At 47.1% G+C, this 16,013-nt stretch overlaps 1 protein-coding gene across 20 annotated transcripts in view; it reads right to left on the bottom strand.

The window, feature by feature from the left end:
- NCOR1 (nuclear receptor corepressor 1) overlaps window positions 1-16,013 on the bottom strand; it is a 1,907,529-nt gene that overhangs the window by 289,634 nt on the left and 1,601,882 nt on the right. For all 20 annotated transcript variants that reach the window (XM_086955042.1, XM_086955041.1, XM_086955040.1 and 17 more), the window contains one exon: window positions 2,761-2,973. In XM_086955042.1, the coding sequence (XP_086811168.1) occupies window positions 2,761-2,973 (213 nt within the window). The remainder of the gene's footprint in view (window positions 1-2,760; window positions 2,974-16,013) is intronic.

Raw genomic sequence — 16,013 nt, 5'->3', positions numbered from 1 at the left:
TGATAAGTTTGTAGGATCACCATTGCTTTAGCACTTTCACAGTCCTTTTTTAACTTTTCTAGCATGTCATCAACCTATGGCCCAAATAGATTTTGCCCATCAAATTGTAAACTGAACAGGTGTCGTTGTACATCAGGTTTGAAGCCAGAGATCCTGAGCCATGCGTGGCATCTGCCAAGGACACTGGTGTCAACTTACTTCGCAGGCGCCCGTGTCTGCGGAGTCTAGGGCACATTGTATAGTGGCATTAAATAATGCCCTGCCTTCTTCCACCAATTGTGTACCATGATGTTGGTATTGATAAGGGAGGTGTTGCAGTAATTCCTGCATTTGATCCCATGTGGCATGAATATATCTGGAGAGTAGTCCCACAGAATTTGCAATATGCATGTGGTTGGCTGCTTGTACTGCAAAGTGTTCACATGTTGCATCATATTCCCTACTCTATCTGTAGGAAGTGCACCTCCTGTTCCCTGTGAATTTACTCTTTTACTGGCTGTGTGTACCACTAATGAATCTGGTGTGATTTGGCCCATAACATAGTCAGGGTCCAATGGTCACGTTTTATATATTTTTTCAATTCGAGGGATGACTACCCTAAATTTAACGGACTGCTTGAATATGTTGTGTGTGGAGGACAAAATACCTTTAAGCATAAGGATCGATTGAGCTGCTTTTGTTATCAATTAAGCATTTCAACCAGGAAATCATCCTCTTGTAGGATAGTGTGTAGGGTTACTTTGTGGTATGCAGCAGCTCTACTGATAAGATCATGGTAAGATGTTGTATATTCTGGCAGCGAGGGCTTGGATGGGTAGATGTTAGAATCTGTACCATCCAGTGGATCGGTATCATAAATATCCCATGGGTCAGGGGCAGTATTGGGATCTCCCTGTGGTCTGTGAAAGAAGGGGTATTATATTTCTCAGGTTGATCACCACCAGTAGGTGACTGATCTGATGAATAAAGAGGCTGTTCTGAAGGCAAATGTTCCGAAGAGGGTGCCTTGATAGTGGTGAAGATGGAAGTGGAGGTAAGGATTATGAGGTAGAGGAATAGGAGGAAAACAAATAGGGCTTGTGCCTCTGTCCTCCTCCTTCCTTGGTTGATGGGTGGGTTTGGGCCCATCAATATTTTCCTCAAATGTGTTCTTTTTGGGGAAGAGTCAGGGAAACAGGTGGTGGAGGTTTGGTGCCTAGTTGCCCCGTGTCCGGGTGCACAAAAAAGAGTATTTTGTCCCTTGTCTAGTTTGTCTTGCAAGCGCTCAAGAATGAGCTGCAGTTGTTTTTGGCGTGGCTCTGTGCTACTTTTGGTGTTTTTCGGAGTCGCAAATGTGGACGACTTTGACAAGCCTTTTGTACTGTTTGCAGTCTTTTGGGTATGTGTTTTCAAAGCTGACAGCTTAGGTGCCAGTTTTTGTGCATAGGACTCCGAGGATGAAGTGTCTTCCACTCCGGAGAGTTTATTTAGATCAGATGTGCCCTATTTTGGCTTTGAATCTTTGCCTTAATTTAGGTATGTTGTTGTGGTCTACTTCAATCTTTGAACAAACTTGAATGCCTTATATTTTTCGACTCTAGTCTAAGCCTTTCCAGGCGGAGTGGATTTGTGTTTGTAAGCCTCTTGATAGAGACCTCCATGGCCCGAGGGCAGTGGGGTTCCGATAGCCGGTTTGGGTGGCTTTCACCGAGGTACTCAAGTGACCTTGTGTGGAATAAGGGTCAGAGTCTGAGCTGTCTCCACTGCTAGCCAGTAGTATCTACACATTTGGTGGCACCGTCTATGCGTCTGTGTCTTCTGTTTCTTGTTCGGAGTCTGACGACTGCTCGCAAAATATGTCCTGTGCATCTTCTATGCACTGCTGCAAACTGGTGTAGGCCCAATGACGCTCTTTTTGCAGCTGAAGTGTTTTCTTCAACCTGAATGCCAAGCAAATCTCAAAGGAAGTCACCTTGTGTTCCAGTGTCAGAGATTGCACACTTTGTGTTGGTCTTGCTGGGAGTACTTCACGTGGCAATTGGGCCAAAAGCTAAAGGGCATGTGTTCCATTCCTCGTGGATGGTGTTCTGTAGAATGGAGGCAAAGAAGTTTTGGAAGGGCATGTGCTGTGAAATGACTAATAACACAGGCTGATGTTGTATGGATGGGAAATCTGTTGGATCAGAGAGAGAAAACAAGTACCCCAAAGGCCTCGGTAAGGAATTAAGCTTTGGTCTCGGAGCTGCGATGTTGCCATCGGAACCCGATGGCAGAAATAAACAATCTAACAACAGAACCAAGCAACATGTGCAATGCAAAATCACTATACCGTGTGATTTTAAGACTTCCTCGAAGAAAAACAACGTGGAATCGTCCAAGTCCAACACTAGATGCCAGGATAATGCTAAGCATATGTATCTACGGCCAACACATGCCACAAATAGAAAGGACATCAGCATGTTGGTGTGGCCCCTATATAGGCACCGTGCACGCCACTTCCAGCATGGACAATGCCACGCAGAGCCAAACAACGCCACCTAGTAGCAAGCAGGGGCACTGCTCATTAAAATGTTACAGATCCAGTCTGACGCCTGGGGATAATTCCGAAGTAGAAGTCTCTATCAAATGAATTGATTTAAAAAAGACCACTGCCCTGAGGAACCACAATATCACTTTCAGGAGTGATGACACCGGATAACGCCATACCAGAAATAAAAAGCTTCAAATCTGGTGAACTGTTGTACCCTCTTACAAGGTAGGACAAAACAAATGATGACCTACCTGTGCGGAGGTATAGGTCGTTGGAGGCTGCAGAAGCAGATGTCAGTCTCTCTCTTTCCCTGTCTCTCTCACGTTCTCGTTCCCTTTCCCGGTCTCTTTCCCGGTCCCTTTCACGTTCTCTCTCTCGTTCTTTCTCACGTTCCCTTTCGCGCTCTCTTTCACGCTCCCTTTCAGCATTGACTGCGGCTGTGGCAGCAAGATGGGCTTGATGTCCTAAAAAAATACGTGAAAGCAACAAGTTTAAGGGTGAAGGAACTGTCTATTTGGAAAAAATATACAAAATTGGCAAGGAAAGAGATATCACATCACTAAATAAGGGGCACACTGAATAAATATTAAGACTAGGTCAGCCAAACCCCCAGTATCCATACAAGAGTCCTATCCTACTTTCACTCTTCAATTGTCCAATGTAAGTGTTGCTCTCTACAAAACGTTGCAAGAACAAGAACTTGTTTTTAAAAACCCGCTGGCCAAGCTTTTGTAGCAGAGCAAGACAGACAGTCCATAGATTATGTTTTATGGATGAAGTATCTCTGGAGCACTGTCTCACCAGCATCCCAGCAAAACAATCTGCTGTGTACAGTATGGAATTCATCCAGAATTTGTAGTAATTACTGATTCAAATAGAATGCAAGTTACATGTTGGAACTGATTGTGAGAAAGTGGTTTTATATATACTGGACCAGAATAAGGTACAGCGTGTAAGCGTGTAGAGAGTCCACAAACCCCAGAAATATAACAGAGGTTAAAGCCAGGTGTGACCTTACTCTCTAAAGTGGTAGCTTGGTCTAGCAGTAAGGAAGTACCAAACGGTCAATGTAAAGCATTTGTTGTACACACTCAGTCAGCAAAAGGTTTCACACACTCAGACTGAACTCCAGGACAATTGCGTTTATATCAAAGATATAGTTGTTTTATTTCTAGAACCAACAGGCATCAAAATATACTGTTCTCAGTATGAGAGGTCTCAGATGAGTACTTTGCAATAAGGCAATAAACTTGTAAATACAATAGGTACAGGGGTTGCAGTAGGCAACACAATTTTACACACAATTTAGCATTGAGCTCAATGGATTTTCTTATATAAACACAGTTTATTATTTTGTAGATTACTTTGTTTATTCCAGGACTGGCTCCTAGATTCAGTCCTGGGGTCTAAGCTGAAAACAGTTTAGCAAAAACGTTTTAGGTATTGCAGAGATTTTTCAGGAATAAAAAGCTATTTTAATAGTTCACACTTAGAAACTTTTCAACAGACATCTTGCAATGTTATTCAATGGGAGAAAATTAAGGTTGCAGGTAAAGTACGATCTTGTTACTTTTGTAATCCAGTACTGGGCTCCTGGGGCCAGCACTGGGGTCTCAACTTACAACAGGAAAGTAATTACGTTTCAGTATTTCGTATGATTTTTAAAGAATATTTCTAGTTTTCAAAAGTAGACAGAAGATTTTTCGAGTCAAACCAGGCAATGTTATTCAAAGGCAGGTAAGTGAGTTACCGGTTTCCATGTGAGTACTCGGCTGGCGAGGTTAAGGTTCTGACATAGATTCAGGGGTCACCCAGGGTCAGGTAGATACAGTTGGTTCACCCTCAGCGGCGCAGGGGCGGCCGGGTGCAGAGGTAGTTAGGCCCAATGTTATCCAATGAGGGGCAGGGGGCCTCCTGTTGGTGGCTGCTGGCTAGCAGGCCACGCAGCTGTGAGAGCTGAGCTCCTGGTCACTTTCTCAGGGCAAATGGGCCAGTAGGATAGGACAAAGGTGGCACGGCCAGAGGCACTCGGGCGGCTGGGTGCAGGGTGCTTTTGAGCCGTCGGGCGCTCAATGTTATTCAATGGGAAAGGTAAAAAGGGAACAAAGACTGCAGACTTTGGGACGGTGATTCTTCAGGTGCGACCACCACTTCGAGAGGTAAGTTGGGATCCCGGAGAAGAGGTAGGTACCCCAAAGGGAAGCACAGGCGGTCGCAGGGCGCCGGGTGCAGGGGTGTCTGGAAATCTTACCCTCGGCTGGTCGCGGTTGGAAGGATCCCTGGTTCTGAGGCTGCAGGCGTCGTCTGGTTCGTCGAGGAGGGTCTTTGGGCACTGGACTTCGGGTCCCAGTCGCCGGGGGGATGTCCTCGTGGTCTTGGATCACTCGGGCACGTGCCGGGTGCAGGGGTGTCTTTGGGTGTCGGTAAATCTTACCCTCGGCTGGTCGCCGTTGGGAGGGTCCCTGGTTCTGAGGCTGCAGGCGTCGTCTGGTTCGTCGAGGAGGGTCTTTGGGCACTGGATGCAAAACAGGTATGTGGTGGTAGCGTTTCTCAAAAAAGAGAAAACGTTCGCACGTGTGAATGATACAATACTCTAAACACGTATACGTGTAATATTACTTTCAAACAGTTTCTAATGTGAGGTGCACTGTTATCCTGTCAAACACCCACCACCAGGAGTGTTGAATTAGCAAAAAATAAATTTTTACTAATGTTAAATAACAAAAGAGAAAACAGGCAGGACAGGGCAGGACAAGCTGGAAATAATTTTAATGAATATAAAATAAAAGATTTGAAGTCTAACGCTTGGCTCTGGATCCGTATTTTGGAATTCCTTTTCCTATCAATGAATTGTATTTTATAAAATTGTGATTAGTACTTGGATCATTACATATCCTGTGAGGGTGCATGATCAATGCCTGTTTTCTCTTTTGTTCTTTGGGCACTGGACTTAGGGTCCCAGTTGCCGGGGGGGATGTCCTCGTGGTCTTGGATCACTCGGGCACGTGCCGGGCTTGGCGGGTGCAGAGTGGGCTGGTCCGGAGCTTCTTGGTTGGCACCAGGGGAGTTGTTGCAGCAGAGCCTCTGCTGATGGGAGTCCCAGGCTTTAAGAGGGTCAAGGCAGGCAGGTCCTCTGGGTGTCCCAAGGTTGCCGTCCGCAGGAGTCGCCGGGCTTTAGTCAGGAGCAGGTTCCAGGATCGACAGGCCGGTAGGGCTGGGGCCAAGTCAGTTGTGGTCGTCCTGTTGTTACCAGCTGCACGGCGAGTCTTCTTACTCTTAGTCTTCTTTCTTCTTTTCTTCTCGGGATCTGAGGAAGGAAGGTTCAGGGAGCCCCCAAATACTGAATTTAGGAGCGTTACGGGTAGGGCAAGGGCAAGGACCAATAGGTCCCTGTCCTGGGGTGGGAACACCCCCTAGCCTGCTCCTCTCCTGTGGGAGGGGGGCAGGATCCTAGCTGTGATTGGGCAGGGCTCCCCATCTTCAAGATGGCTGGAGCCCGGGGTTGTGCTTCACCTCGTCTCCCCCACCTGAGGGGTGGGGTTGGCACAGGCTGGCACACCCCCTTCCTGACGTGACATAGTTTTTCCCGCCAGTCTTCCCGCCAGAGTGGGGGTCAGGACTGGTGAGGGCCAGTTGCTGGGTACAGCAAATGGTCTGGAGAAGCTCACAGAGGTGACATGCCTTTGAAGCTTCCCCCTGCCCATCCTGGGGGAGGAGACCTAGCACCTCGCCTAGGATGTGCATTGTTGTGGGCCCAGGAGAGCGGGGGCTCTCCACCCAGGGGTCCAGCAACATGTCTGCTGTGTGGCAGCCTCTGCAGCCACTCAGCCCAGACGTGGATTGTAGGTTAGGTTTTCAGGGGGCATCTCTAAGATGTGCTTTGGTGCATTTTACATTAAATACCACAATGGCATCAGTCCGTGTTTAATCTGCTGAGAAGTTTGGTACCAAACTTGTCAGTCTTCAGTGTAGCCATTATGGTGCTGTGGAGTTCGTAATGACAACCTCCCTGCACCATATACTCTTAATGGCATCACTGCACTTACAGTGCCCAGGAATGGCCCTGGGTACTGTAGGGGCACAGGGCTCATGCACCTGTGCCCATACCTCTCGCATAGGGTAACCAGCTAGAGGGGTGACTGAAGTATGCCAGGGCAGTGGGTTCTGTGGGCATGGCACACAGGGATGTGTGCCATGTCGACTCTTTGTTTAGTTCTGTCCTTAGACACTCAGCCTGCAAAGGCAGTGTGTGGGCATCAGGGTACAGGGCCCCTGAGGGGGGCATAATAAGTGCTGCAGTCCTCAGAGGTCTTCTCTGGTCCCCAGGCCCTGAGTACCTAGGGGACCATTTACTAGGGGTTGGCAGGTGGACAGAGATGCCAATTGGGTTCTAGTTTCAACACAGCTTTTAGGGAAGGAATACAGGCCCTGGGTAACTGGTTGGCTGGAACCCAGGGCACACTCAGTCAAAGCATATCAGCAGTTCAGAAAAAAGTGGGGGCATACTAGTGCACGAAAGAGGGCACTTTCCCACACTTGTAACTCAGTAAAAAAAACACTACCAATGTTTTTTCCCTTGAATATTTCACTAGCAAAACCTGGTGAAATGTGACAGTGGGAAATGACTCAAAGCACAAGTTACTTACTTGTGTAACAATATATCTGTAGGAGACATTAGTTAGTGATCGATTCCTTAGAATATCCTCAGGCGTCAGACTGGATCCGGAAAGTTTTTGTCAGCAGTACCCCTGTGCATCCGTGGGCTTCGTCGTACGTCCCCGCATAAGTCGTTGGCGTAGTAGTCACCGAGATTACGTCGCTGGAGCTACTTTAACGTGCCCACGCGCACGGACATCAGTTCTGTACACGACTTTCCGTGCCAGGAATGCAGAGCCATGCAAGATACTGCCACTGGTGCATTGAAACTAGAGCCCTAAAAGGGATGACCGTAACCCTGGAAATCAGTGCCCAGAATGGAGAGGGTGGGTGGGGCGGTAAGGAATCTACCACTAACTAATGTCTCTTACAGATATATCGTTACACTACTAGTAATTGTCTTGATTGCTGTTGTCTATAAGACCATCATCCGGCGTCTGAAATATACTTAAATAGTCCAACAAATGGAACCACAAGTTTCGCCAATTTGTAGCTTGTCAGTCTGCAGACAGCGCTTCGGGAGGGTAAATCATCGGGATCAGCGTGAGCCGGAATATGCCTCGATACAAGACATCTATTCCAGCATTTACATTTGAAGTATCCTTATCTTCTTGCTTCTCTGGCCTGATTACTCTCTGCCACAATTGCAAAGGGGCAACCATTGTGCATAAATACTAGTCCTGATGATGGTCTTATAGACAACCGCATTCAAGACTGAAACGTCGACCAAATCATCATCTCCTAAGCTAAACATCGCTTCAAGAGTATACCTTTGTTCATGAAATGACTTGGTTACATTGCTCCTAAGAAAGGAGTTGATGAATTGTTATGTACTGATTTGCTAACCTACGCGTACATCTGTTCATAACTTGTTTTGCTCACATTTATTTGTTTTTGATTCCCCATGAATTTATTCTCGGATTAATTCAAGATAAATACCTTTTAGATACAACTACCTTTCCGTGTACTTCTTGTTTCCTCTTGTTTCAGACATTGAATGTTTTTTTCCTATTATAAATAGTTGCTATCTTATGGATATATTTTAGTTAGATTCTTTTGAACTAACTTTATTGACGGATGCCATCAAATTTATTCAACTGAGTATACAAACTAAATCCCTTGTAGTTTTTCCTCACTCTGAATTGGTACCTATATAGGCGCCACCCAGGCCGAGCTGAAAGCAGTTTCTTTTCATCCCAAAAGTCTGGCAGCATAAAGAAAACTAATCACTGGTGTGTCAAATCTAGGTCCCCGACAGCTGTCAGCCCTGTCCCTACAAACCTGTCCACAGTACGGGGAGGATGAGTGGGTTGGTAAGGAATCTGCAGCTAGATATAGTCTCTTCCATATAAAGCGTTACCGAAGGTCAGTAACTTGTTCTTCTGATGAGACTTTTAGCCACATATTCCTTACCATTGAATAGATACCAAAATAACACCATCCCTGGAGGAGGCTCTGCCAAATAATTTCAAAAAAGAAAGTCTTACAGGATAGGATAGGCAAAGTGCACATCCCTGAGGAGTGGACTGTCCATATGGACACACTACTTACCTTTGGTAATGCCTTATCTAGTAGAGACATGATCTAGCCAAAGATTCCTTACCTTAGAATTTCCCAGGCATCAGGCTGGATCTGGAAGGCTTTTGCTAGAGCAATACCCGCTGCGTGTCGTCGTCAGCGCCAAAAGTGATATCTGCATCTCCTCGGTGCACTGACTTCAGTTACTTTTCACAACTTTCCACGCCAGGAGCACGGAGCCATGAAGAGCACTGACTGTGGTGTGCTTAGAACTAGGGCCCTGAAAGGGATCAGCCTTAACCCTAAAAACCTGTCCGCAGTACAGGGAGAATGGGTGAGCCAATAAGGAATCAGCAGCTAGATCATGTTTTTACCAGGTAAGACGTAACTTGTCCATCTGATAGAGACATCTAGCTGCAGATTCCTTACCTTAGAATAGATACCCAAGCAAAATGAGTGCCCCACGTGGAATGGTGTTACTACTTTTGGTAATAAAGAGGCCTGAGTGTGAGGCACCAACTTATCAGGGAAAACGGCCTGGTAAAGAGTCTTGGGTGACATAGCCTGCAATTCGCTCACCCTCCTGGCAAACGTTACTTCCACCAAAAAGGCAGTTTTGATGGTAAGCAGCCAGAGGGGGCAGCTGTGCAGAGGTTCGAACGGAGCACATTTGAGGAAAGTGTGAACCAAATTAAGGTTTCACTGACGCAAGATGAATGAGACAGGTGGGAACATATGTACAATTCCTTCTATTTACAACAGGGGGTTTAAATAAAGAAGGTTGGTCTGGCAGTCTCGAGAAGGCAGACAGGGCTGAAACATACCCTTTAAGAGTGGCCAGAGCAGAGTCTTGCTGGGCAAGGGTCAAAATAAAGAGAAGGATATGGGAGAGGGAAAAAGAAAGAGGATCAATAGATTTTTCTGTACAATATTTTACAAATGTTTGCCAAAAGCAGGTGTACACAGTCTTGGTTGAGGGATACCTGGCTGGCCAAACTAACACTGCAGACTTTGGGAGGAAGGTAGAATGCTATTTACTGCCGCTGTTCAATCTCCGAGCAAGAAGGTGTAAAGTTGACAAGTACGGTGGAGGACCCTCCCCTGCTGCTATGACAAAAGATCCTCCTGAAGAGGCAGCATGATCGGAGGATCGATGCTCAGTTGGAGAAACTCAGGATACCAGACTCTCCGTGCCCAGTACCGAGCTACAAGAATGACTTGGGCCAGGTCACTCCTGATATTCTTGAGCACTGTGGACAGGAGTGGTATTAGCGGAAAGGTGTAAAGGAGGCCTGAGTTCAACTCAAGATTAAAAGCATTGCCGAAGGAGTGCCGCCTTGGTAACTCAAGCACGCAAAACTGCTGAGATTGCGCTTCTCTGCGGAGGCAAACCGATCTAACCAAGGCTCTCTCCACTTCTGAAATAGACCATGTGTCAACTCCAGATAGAGACGCCATTCATGATCCGCCAAGCATCGAAGTCTGAGTTAGTCTGCCCCGACGTTCAGGGAACCTGCCAGGTATTGAACCACCAGGGATATGCCCTGTTGTTCCAGCCATGTCTAGAGACGCAGGGCCTCTTAACAAAAGGTCCACTACCCCACCCCATCCCGTTTGTTGCAGTACAACATGGTGGTGGTCAACGCCTGAACTAGCTTTTCCTTGTTGGAAGGAAGAAAATCTTTCAATGACAAGCGTCTCACTCGGAGCTCCAGCAAGGTGATGTGGAGTCCGGATTCCACCAGAAATCACAGCTCTCTGATCTCCACCTTTCCCAGGTGGCCGCCCCATCCCAGGAGTGATGCATTTGTCACTACAAGGTGATCTGGTTGGGGAAGAAAGAGGGGTCTGCCTCTGATCCAATCGCAGGTGGTCAGCCACCACAGCAGGTCCTGTGCAGTACTCTCTGAGATCTGGACCATGTTGGAGAGAATCCCCTGATACTCTCACTGGACGTTCAGGCCCCACTGCAGAGCCCGCACATGCCATCTGGCATGGGTCACTAGCAGGATGCAGGAGGCCATGAGACCCAGTAGACTCAGTCAGTCTCATTGAAATCAGGGATAGAGGCTGAAAAATCAGTATCATAGCCTGAATTTCCTGGACTCGCCACTTGAGGATAAGCCTGCAACTGCACTATGTTCAGAAAAGCTCAGATGAAAGTGAGCATCTGAAGGGGAATCAGGTGTGACTTCAGAGTGTTGATTGTGAACCCCAGCGAGTGCAGAAACGTATCCGTAGTCTGGAGGTGGGAGAGGACATCCAGATGTCCACAAATTAGCTGAGACCACTGCCATCCCCTTGGTGAACACCCGAGGGGCACTGTAAGACCAAAGGAGAGCACTGTCAACTAAAAGTGCTTGTGGCCTATCGTGAACCTCAGGTAGCACTGGTGGGCAGGATGAGAATGTGAAAATAGGCATCTTGAAAGTCCAACGCTACCATCAAGACTAAAGTCCAGGGCAGACAATTCCTGAGCCAACATGAGCATTTTGAATTTCTCCTTCTTGTAGCAGAAATTGAGGGATCGCAGATCGAGAATAGGATGAAGGCCTTTGTCCTTTTTTGGGAACCAGAAAGTAGCTGGAATAGCAACAACAGCCTACTTTTGGCACCAGAACCCTCTCTATGGCTCCCTTGTCCAATAAAGCTGTGACCACCTCCTGGAGAAGGGACAGAAGATCCTCCATAAGACGGTCATGAGATGGTGGCATGGGGAACAGTAGTCTCGAAGGGGAGAGAGTAGTCCTTTCGGTCTATCTGAAGAGCACACTATTCTGATTTTATGGACTGCCAGTGGGGCAGGTGATGGCAAATGCAGCTGCCAACTGGTTGCCCATGTCTATTTGTTGTGTTCTTTTTTTATGGCTAACAAAGCCGAAATAAAGTATTGAAGATGATGACGATGACTAGGACATACCTTTAACATGGCTGCCTTCATCAGGAGTGAGCCAAATATCCTCCATCTTGACACATTCACACAATGATTTAACCTTGCTTTACCAGGATATGCAAACTTTCTTGTCCAGTCTTAAAATCTACTCCAGAGCTTTCCTATATATCTCTCAAGTTCTGGGGTGTGCATCACAGAATTTTCACTGTGTTCCAAATTTGAACACACTATTTTAGAAGTTTCAGTTGAATCACATGATCAATCTTTTTGGTACTATATCGAAGTGAAGTAGGGAAAGAGAGGCACTAGTTGGGAATTAAAAAAGAGACCAAATAAATTAATTTTCAGGTGAAAAAAATTATGCACCATAGACAGTCCCTGCCAAAGCTGTGGCGTTGTATACCTCTTGAGCTGGGGATACTGCTCCACTGAAGGTAGCCTTATATTTTTTACCTATGGCTATTGTCTTTTAAAGTAGGAGTGTTTTACTTTTCCTTAGCTGTGGTTCCTAGGTCGTAGTATCAGTCACTATTACACCCAAGTAATCAAATGACTACTTGCTTCAGGGTTTCCCCCTCCATCCTCATTTTACCTCTAAACGAGCGGTGGGGATTCAGTGCCATAAATTTTGACTTTGCTGAATTTATTTCAAAGCTCCTTACATGACAGAAGGATGAAAAGTGATCTAACATCTGCAATCCACATGGTGATCGAGATATTAAAATCGTGTCATCGGCAAACATTAAAATCGGTACAGTCGTGCCCATGGATTTTGGTGTGTCATGGTTGCAATTTCCTAGCTATTCTACGACTTCATTTATATATGCTAAAATTGTAGGGGGCAGCACGCACCCTTGCCTAATGCCTCCTCTAATGTGTATCCTTGATGCATTCACATTCCACCTATCCTGGGCATTAGAAAGTGAGGGCAGTTTATTTTAGAATCCCAATGAGTTCCTTCAGGGCAACATCGATTCAGAACGCATACTTCCAGTGTATCTTTCTAAAGCGCAGTACCTGGTCAAAGGTACTAACCTTTTCTCTAAACCCTGCTTGGCAGTGTACTAGGATATGTTGTTCTGATATCCAGGACTTATATCTGAACTCCCATCACCTCTTCGCCTGTCCTTAATGAAGAACAATTTTAATTGCCCCATGAATTTACAGTGAAGCTCAACAAAGTTAATTGATCTTAAGTCTACACTTTCAAGGGGGGTCATTTCCTCCGCGAAGAGATTAATACATTTGTGCCTGCACTATGGCATCCCCCGCTAATTCTGCGCATTTAACATTCTTTTTGTTTTTACATGTTTCTATTCTACTTATGGAAGGAGTAGTTTCTGTCCTGTAACTCCAGTTCTGTAGTAGGGGTATCTCTGTTTTAGTCATAATCTAGTGAATAGTCCCGCCCATGTGCGTGGACCCCGGCAATCAAAAATAATCTCTTAAGTTGTCGAAAATAATGCAGAAACTGCAAAGACACTTAAGAGAGAATTTAAAGACAAATAATGCAGCCTATATCCACAGGCTACACTGTCCAGTACTTCAACTAGAAATTCCACCAAAAAAATACCACACACAGCACAGCCTGCTAGTTTCTACCACAGAGAAACTTGCCTCCCCCAGTCAAAGACTCAGGAATGATAGAGAGGAAGGCAGGGACAGACAAGCCCCATAGGCTGCCATTATGTGGCTTAAATAGGATACTGTGCCTTTAAGAGAACTTTCCAGAACTCCTCCCAGTATCCCAGAATGCATAGCAGGTCCCTCTACTTTCAGTTCTTTTTGAAGGCGAAGCATGCCAGACCTGTCGCATCCTTGACATGATGAAAAATCTCCACCGGGGAGGAGGGCGGGCGCTTATGACTATAACAGAGATACCCCTACTACAGAACTTACAGGACAGAAACTACTCCTTCTGTAGTAGGGGATCTCTGTGTATAGTCATAATCTAGTGAATAGAATGGCAAGCCCATCCCCACACCAAAGCGGCGGTGGAGAATAAATACATAACGCCACTACTGTGCGAACAAATTCCGCAGCGAAGCCTGGCCAACCTGAGCGTCTGCCCTGGCGTCAGTGTCCAGGCAGTAATGCTTAGCAAAGGTATGATCCGACTTCCAAGTGGCTGCCTTGCAGATTTCAGCAATCGGCACGTTACGGAGCAGAGCCGTCGTGGCAGCTTTGCCCCTGGTGGAATGAGCCTTAGGCTTACCTCCTAAGGTCTTATTAGCCTTCTGATAACACAATTGTATGCAGGACACAATCCACCTAGAGATGGACTGCTTAGAGGTCGCAAGACCCGTCCTGACCGATCCATAATTGACAAACAACTGGTCAGACCTACGAATATCCTTGGTTTTATCCAGATAAAATTTCAACACCCTCCTCACATCCAGGGAATGGAGAGACCTCTCCGCTGGGGATGAAGGGTTCTGAAAAAACGTAGGCAAAGTTATAGTCTGGTTGACATGAAAATCAGAAATAACCTTGGGAAGAAATTTAGGGTGAGTACGCATAACAACCTTAGCAGCATGAAATACAGTATAAGGTTCATTACAACATAACGCCTGAATTTCACTCACCCTGCGGGCCGATGTAATGGCCACGAGGAACGCCGCCTTCCAGGACAGGTGCTGCAACGAAGCCTTATGAATAGGTTCAAAAGGCTCCTTCATCAATCTGGACAGCACCACATTCAATTCCCATGAAGGCGAGGGAAGCCTGACAGGAGGGAATACTTTCTTCAAACCTTCCAGAAAATCTTTGATCACAGGGATCTGGAAAAAGGAAGTTTGTGAAGGGCATTTCCTGTAGGCAGTCAATGCAGCAAGATGTACCTTAATGGAATGGACATTAAGGCCAGACTGCGCCAAATGTAAAAGGTAAGGAAGGATGACATCTTCCTTGCAGGTCGTAGGATCATGGTTCTTAGACTGGCACCAGATACAAAACCTCTTCCACTTGTAAGCATATGAAGTCCGAGTGGAAGGTCTCTTAGACTCCTTCAGTATGTCCATGCAATCATCGGGCAGATTCAGATCTCAGGAGCCATGCCGCCAAACTCAAAGACGAGAGGTTGGGGTGTAACATCCGTCCCCCGAACTTCGTGAGAAGGTCCGACCCGCACGGCAACAGAATGTGAGGAAGGAGAGACCGGTGAAGTAGGTCCGTGAACCACCACTGCCTGGGCCACTCCGGGGCGATGAGTATCATCCGAGCTCTGGACCGGGCCAGCTTGATGAGCACCGCCGGAATCAGGGGAATGGGAGGAAAGGCGTACAGAAAGCTGTTCGTCCAGTTGATCCATAACGCATTCCCCAGAGTCTCTTGTTGGAAGTATCTGGAGGCGAAGTCTCTGCACTTGCTGTTTTCGGCGGTGGCGAACAAATCCACGTCTGGAGTTCCCCACCTTGCGAAGACTTCTCCTAGTACTTCGTCGTTTATGACCCATTCGTGGTTTTCCTGGAGCAGTCTGCTCAGTGCGTCTGCCTGAACATTCTGCACACCTGGTAGATGGGTGGCCGTTATCGTCAGTCCTCTGGCCAGGAGCCAGTGCCAGATCGTCTGCGCCTCCTGCGACAGAGTGCCCGATCTCGAGCCCCCCCTGCTTGTTGAGGTAATACATCGTGGTGGTATTGTCCGTCTGTACAAGCAGAGAGTTGGTCTGGAAGGACGGAAGAAAGGCCTTCAGCACCAAGTGAACAGCCCTGAGTTCCAGGAAATTGATGCGATACGTGGCCTCCATCGGTGACCACGTGCCTTGAATCTGTAGAGTCCCGGAGTGCACTCCCCATCCCAGAAGAGACGCATCCGTCACGACAGTCTGCGTGGGAATGTCCTTGTGAAAGGGAACCCCTCTGAGGAGATTCTCCGCCGAACACCACCACTTCAGAGACTGAAGAGCATGCAGTGACAGGCGAATCTTTTCGTCCCAAGATCCTTTCCTCTGATCCCACTGGTCCTCCAAGCACTCCTGCAGCGGTCTCATGTGCAGCCGTGCGTGTGGCGTCAGGAAGATACAAGAGGCCATCGATCCCAGTAGAGAAGACACCGTCCTCACTGTTGTAGATGGAGTCGTCATAAGAGCCTGAGCCTTCCGAAGGAGTGATAATCGTCGCTCTTCCGAAGGAGACACGCTTGCTGACAGCGTATTGATGGAGGCTCCCAAGTACTGTATGCATTGGACCGGAGTCGGGACAGACTTGGCCATGTTGATGTGCAGCCCCAGCTTGTTCAAGAGAACGCACGTCTTCTGGAAGTGTGCTCGCGCTTCCGAGAAGGAGGATGCCTTGATCAACCAATCGTCCAAGTACGGGTAGACGAACACCTTGTGTTTCCTCAGGTGCGCTGCTACCACCGCAATGCACTTCGAGAACGTTCTCGGCGCAGACTTCAGTCCGAATGGGAGTACTGTGTATTGATAGTGATTGGTGC

This window comes from Lissotriton vulgaris, chromosome 2_1, assembly GCF_964263255.1.
Source record: "Lissotriton vulgaris chromosome 2_1, aLisVul1.2, whole genome shotgun sequence".
Lineage (NCBI taxonomy): Eukaryota > Metazoa > Chordata > Amphibia > Caudata > Salamandridae > Lissotriton > Lissotriton vulgaris.
Note: the sequence above shows the minus strand (reverse complement) of the source record. Positions and strands in the feature narration are given on the sequence as shown.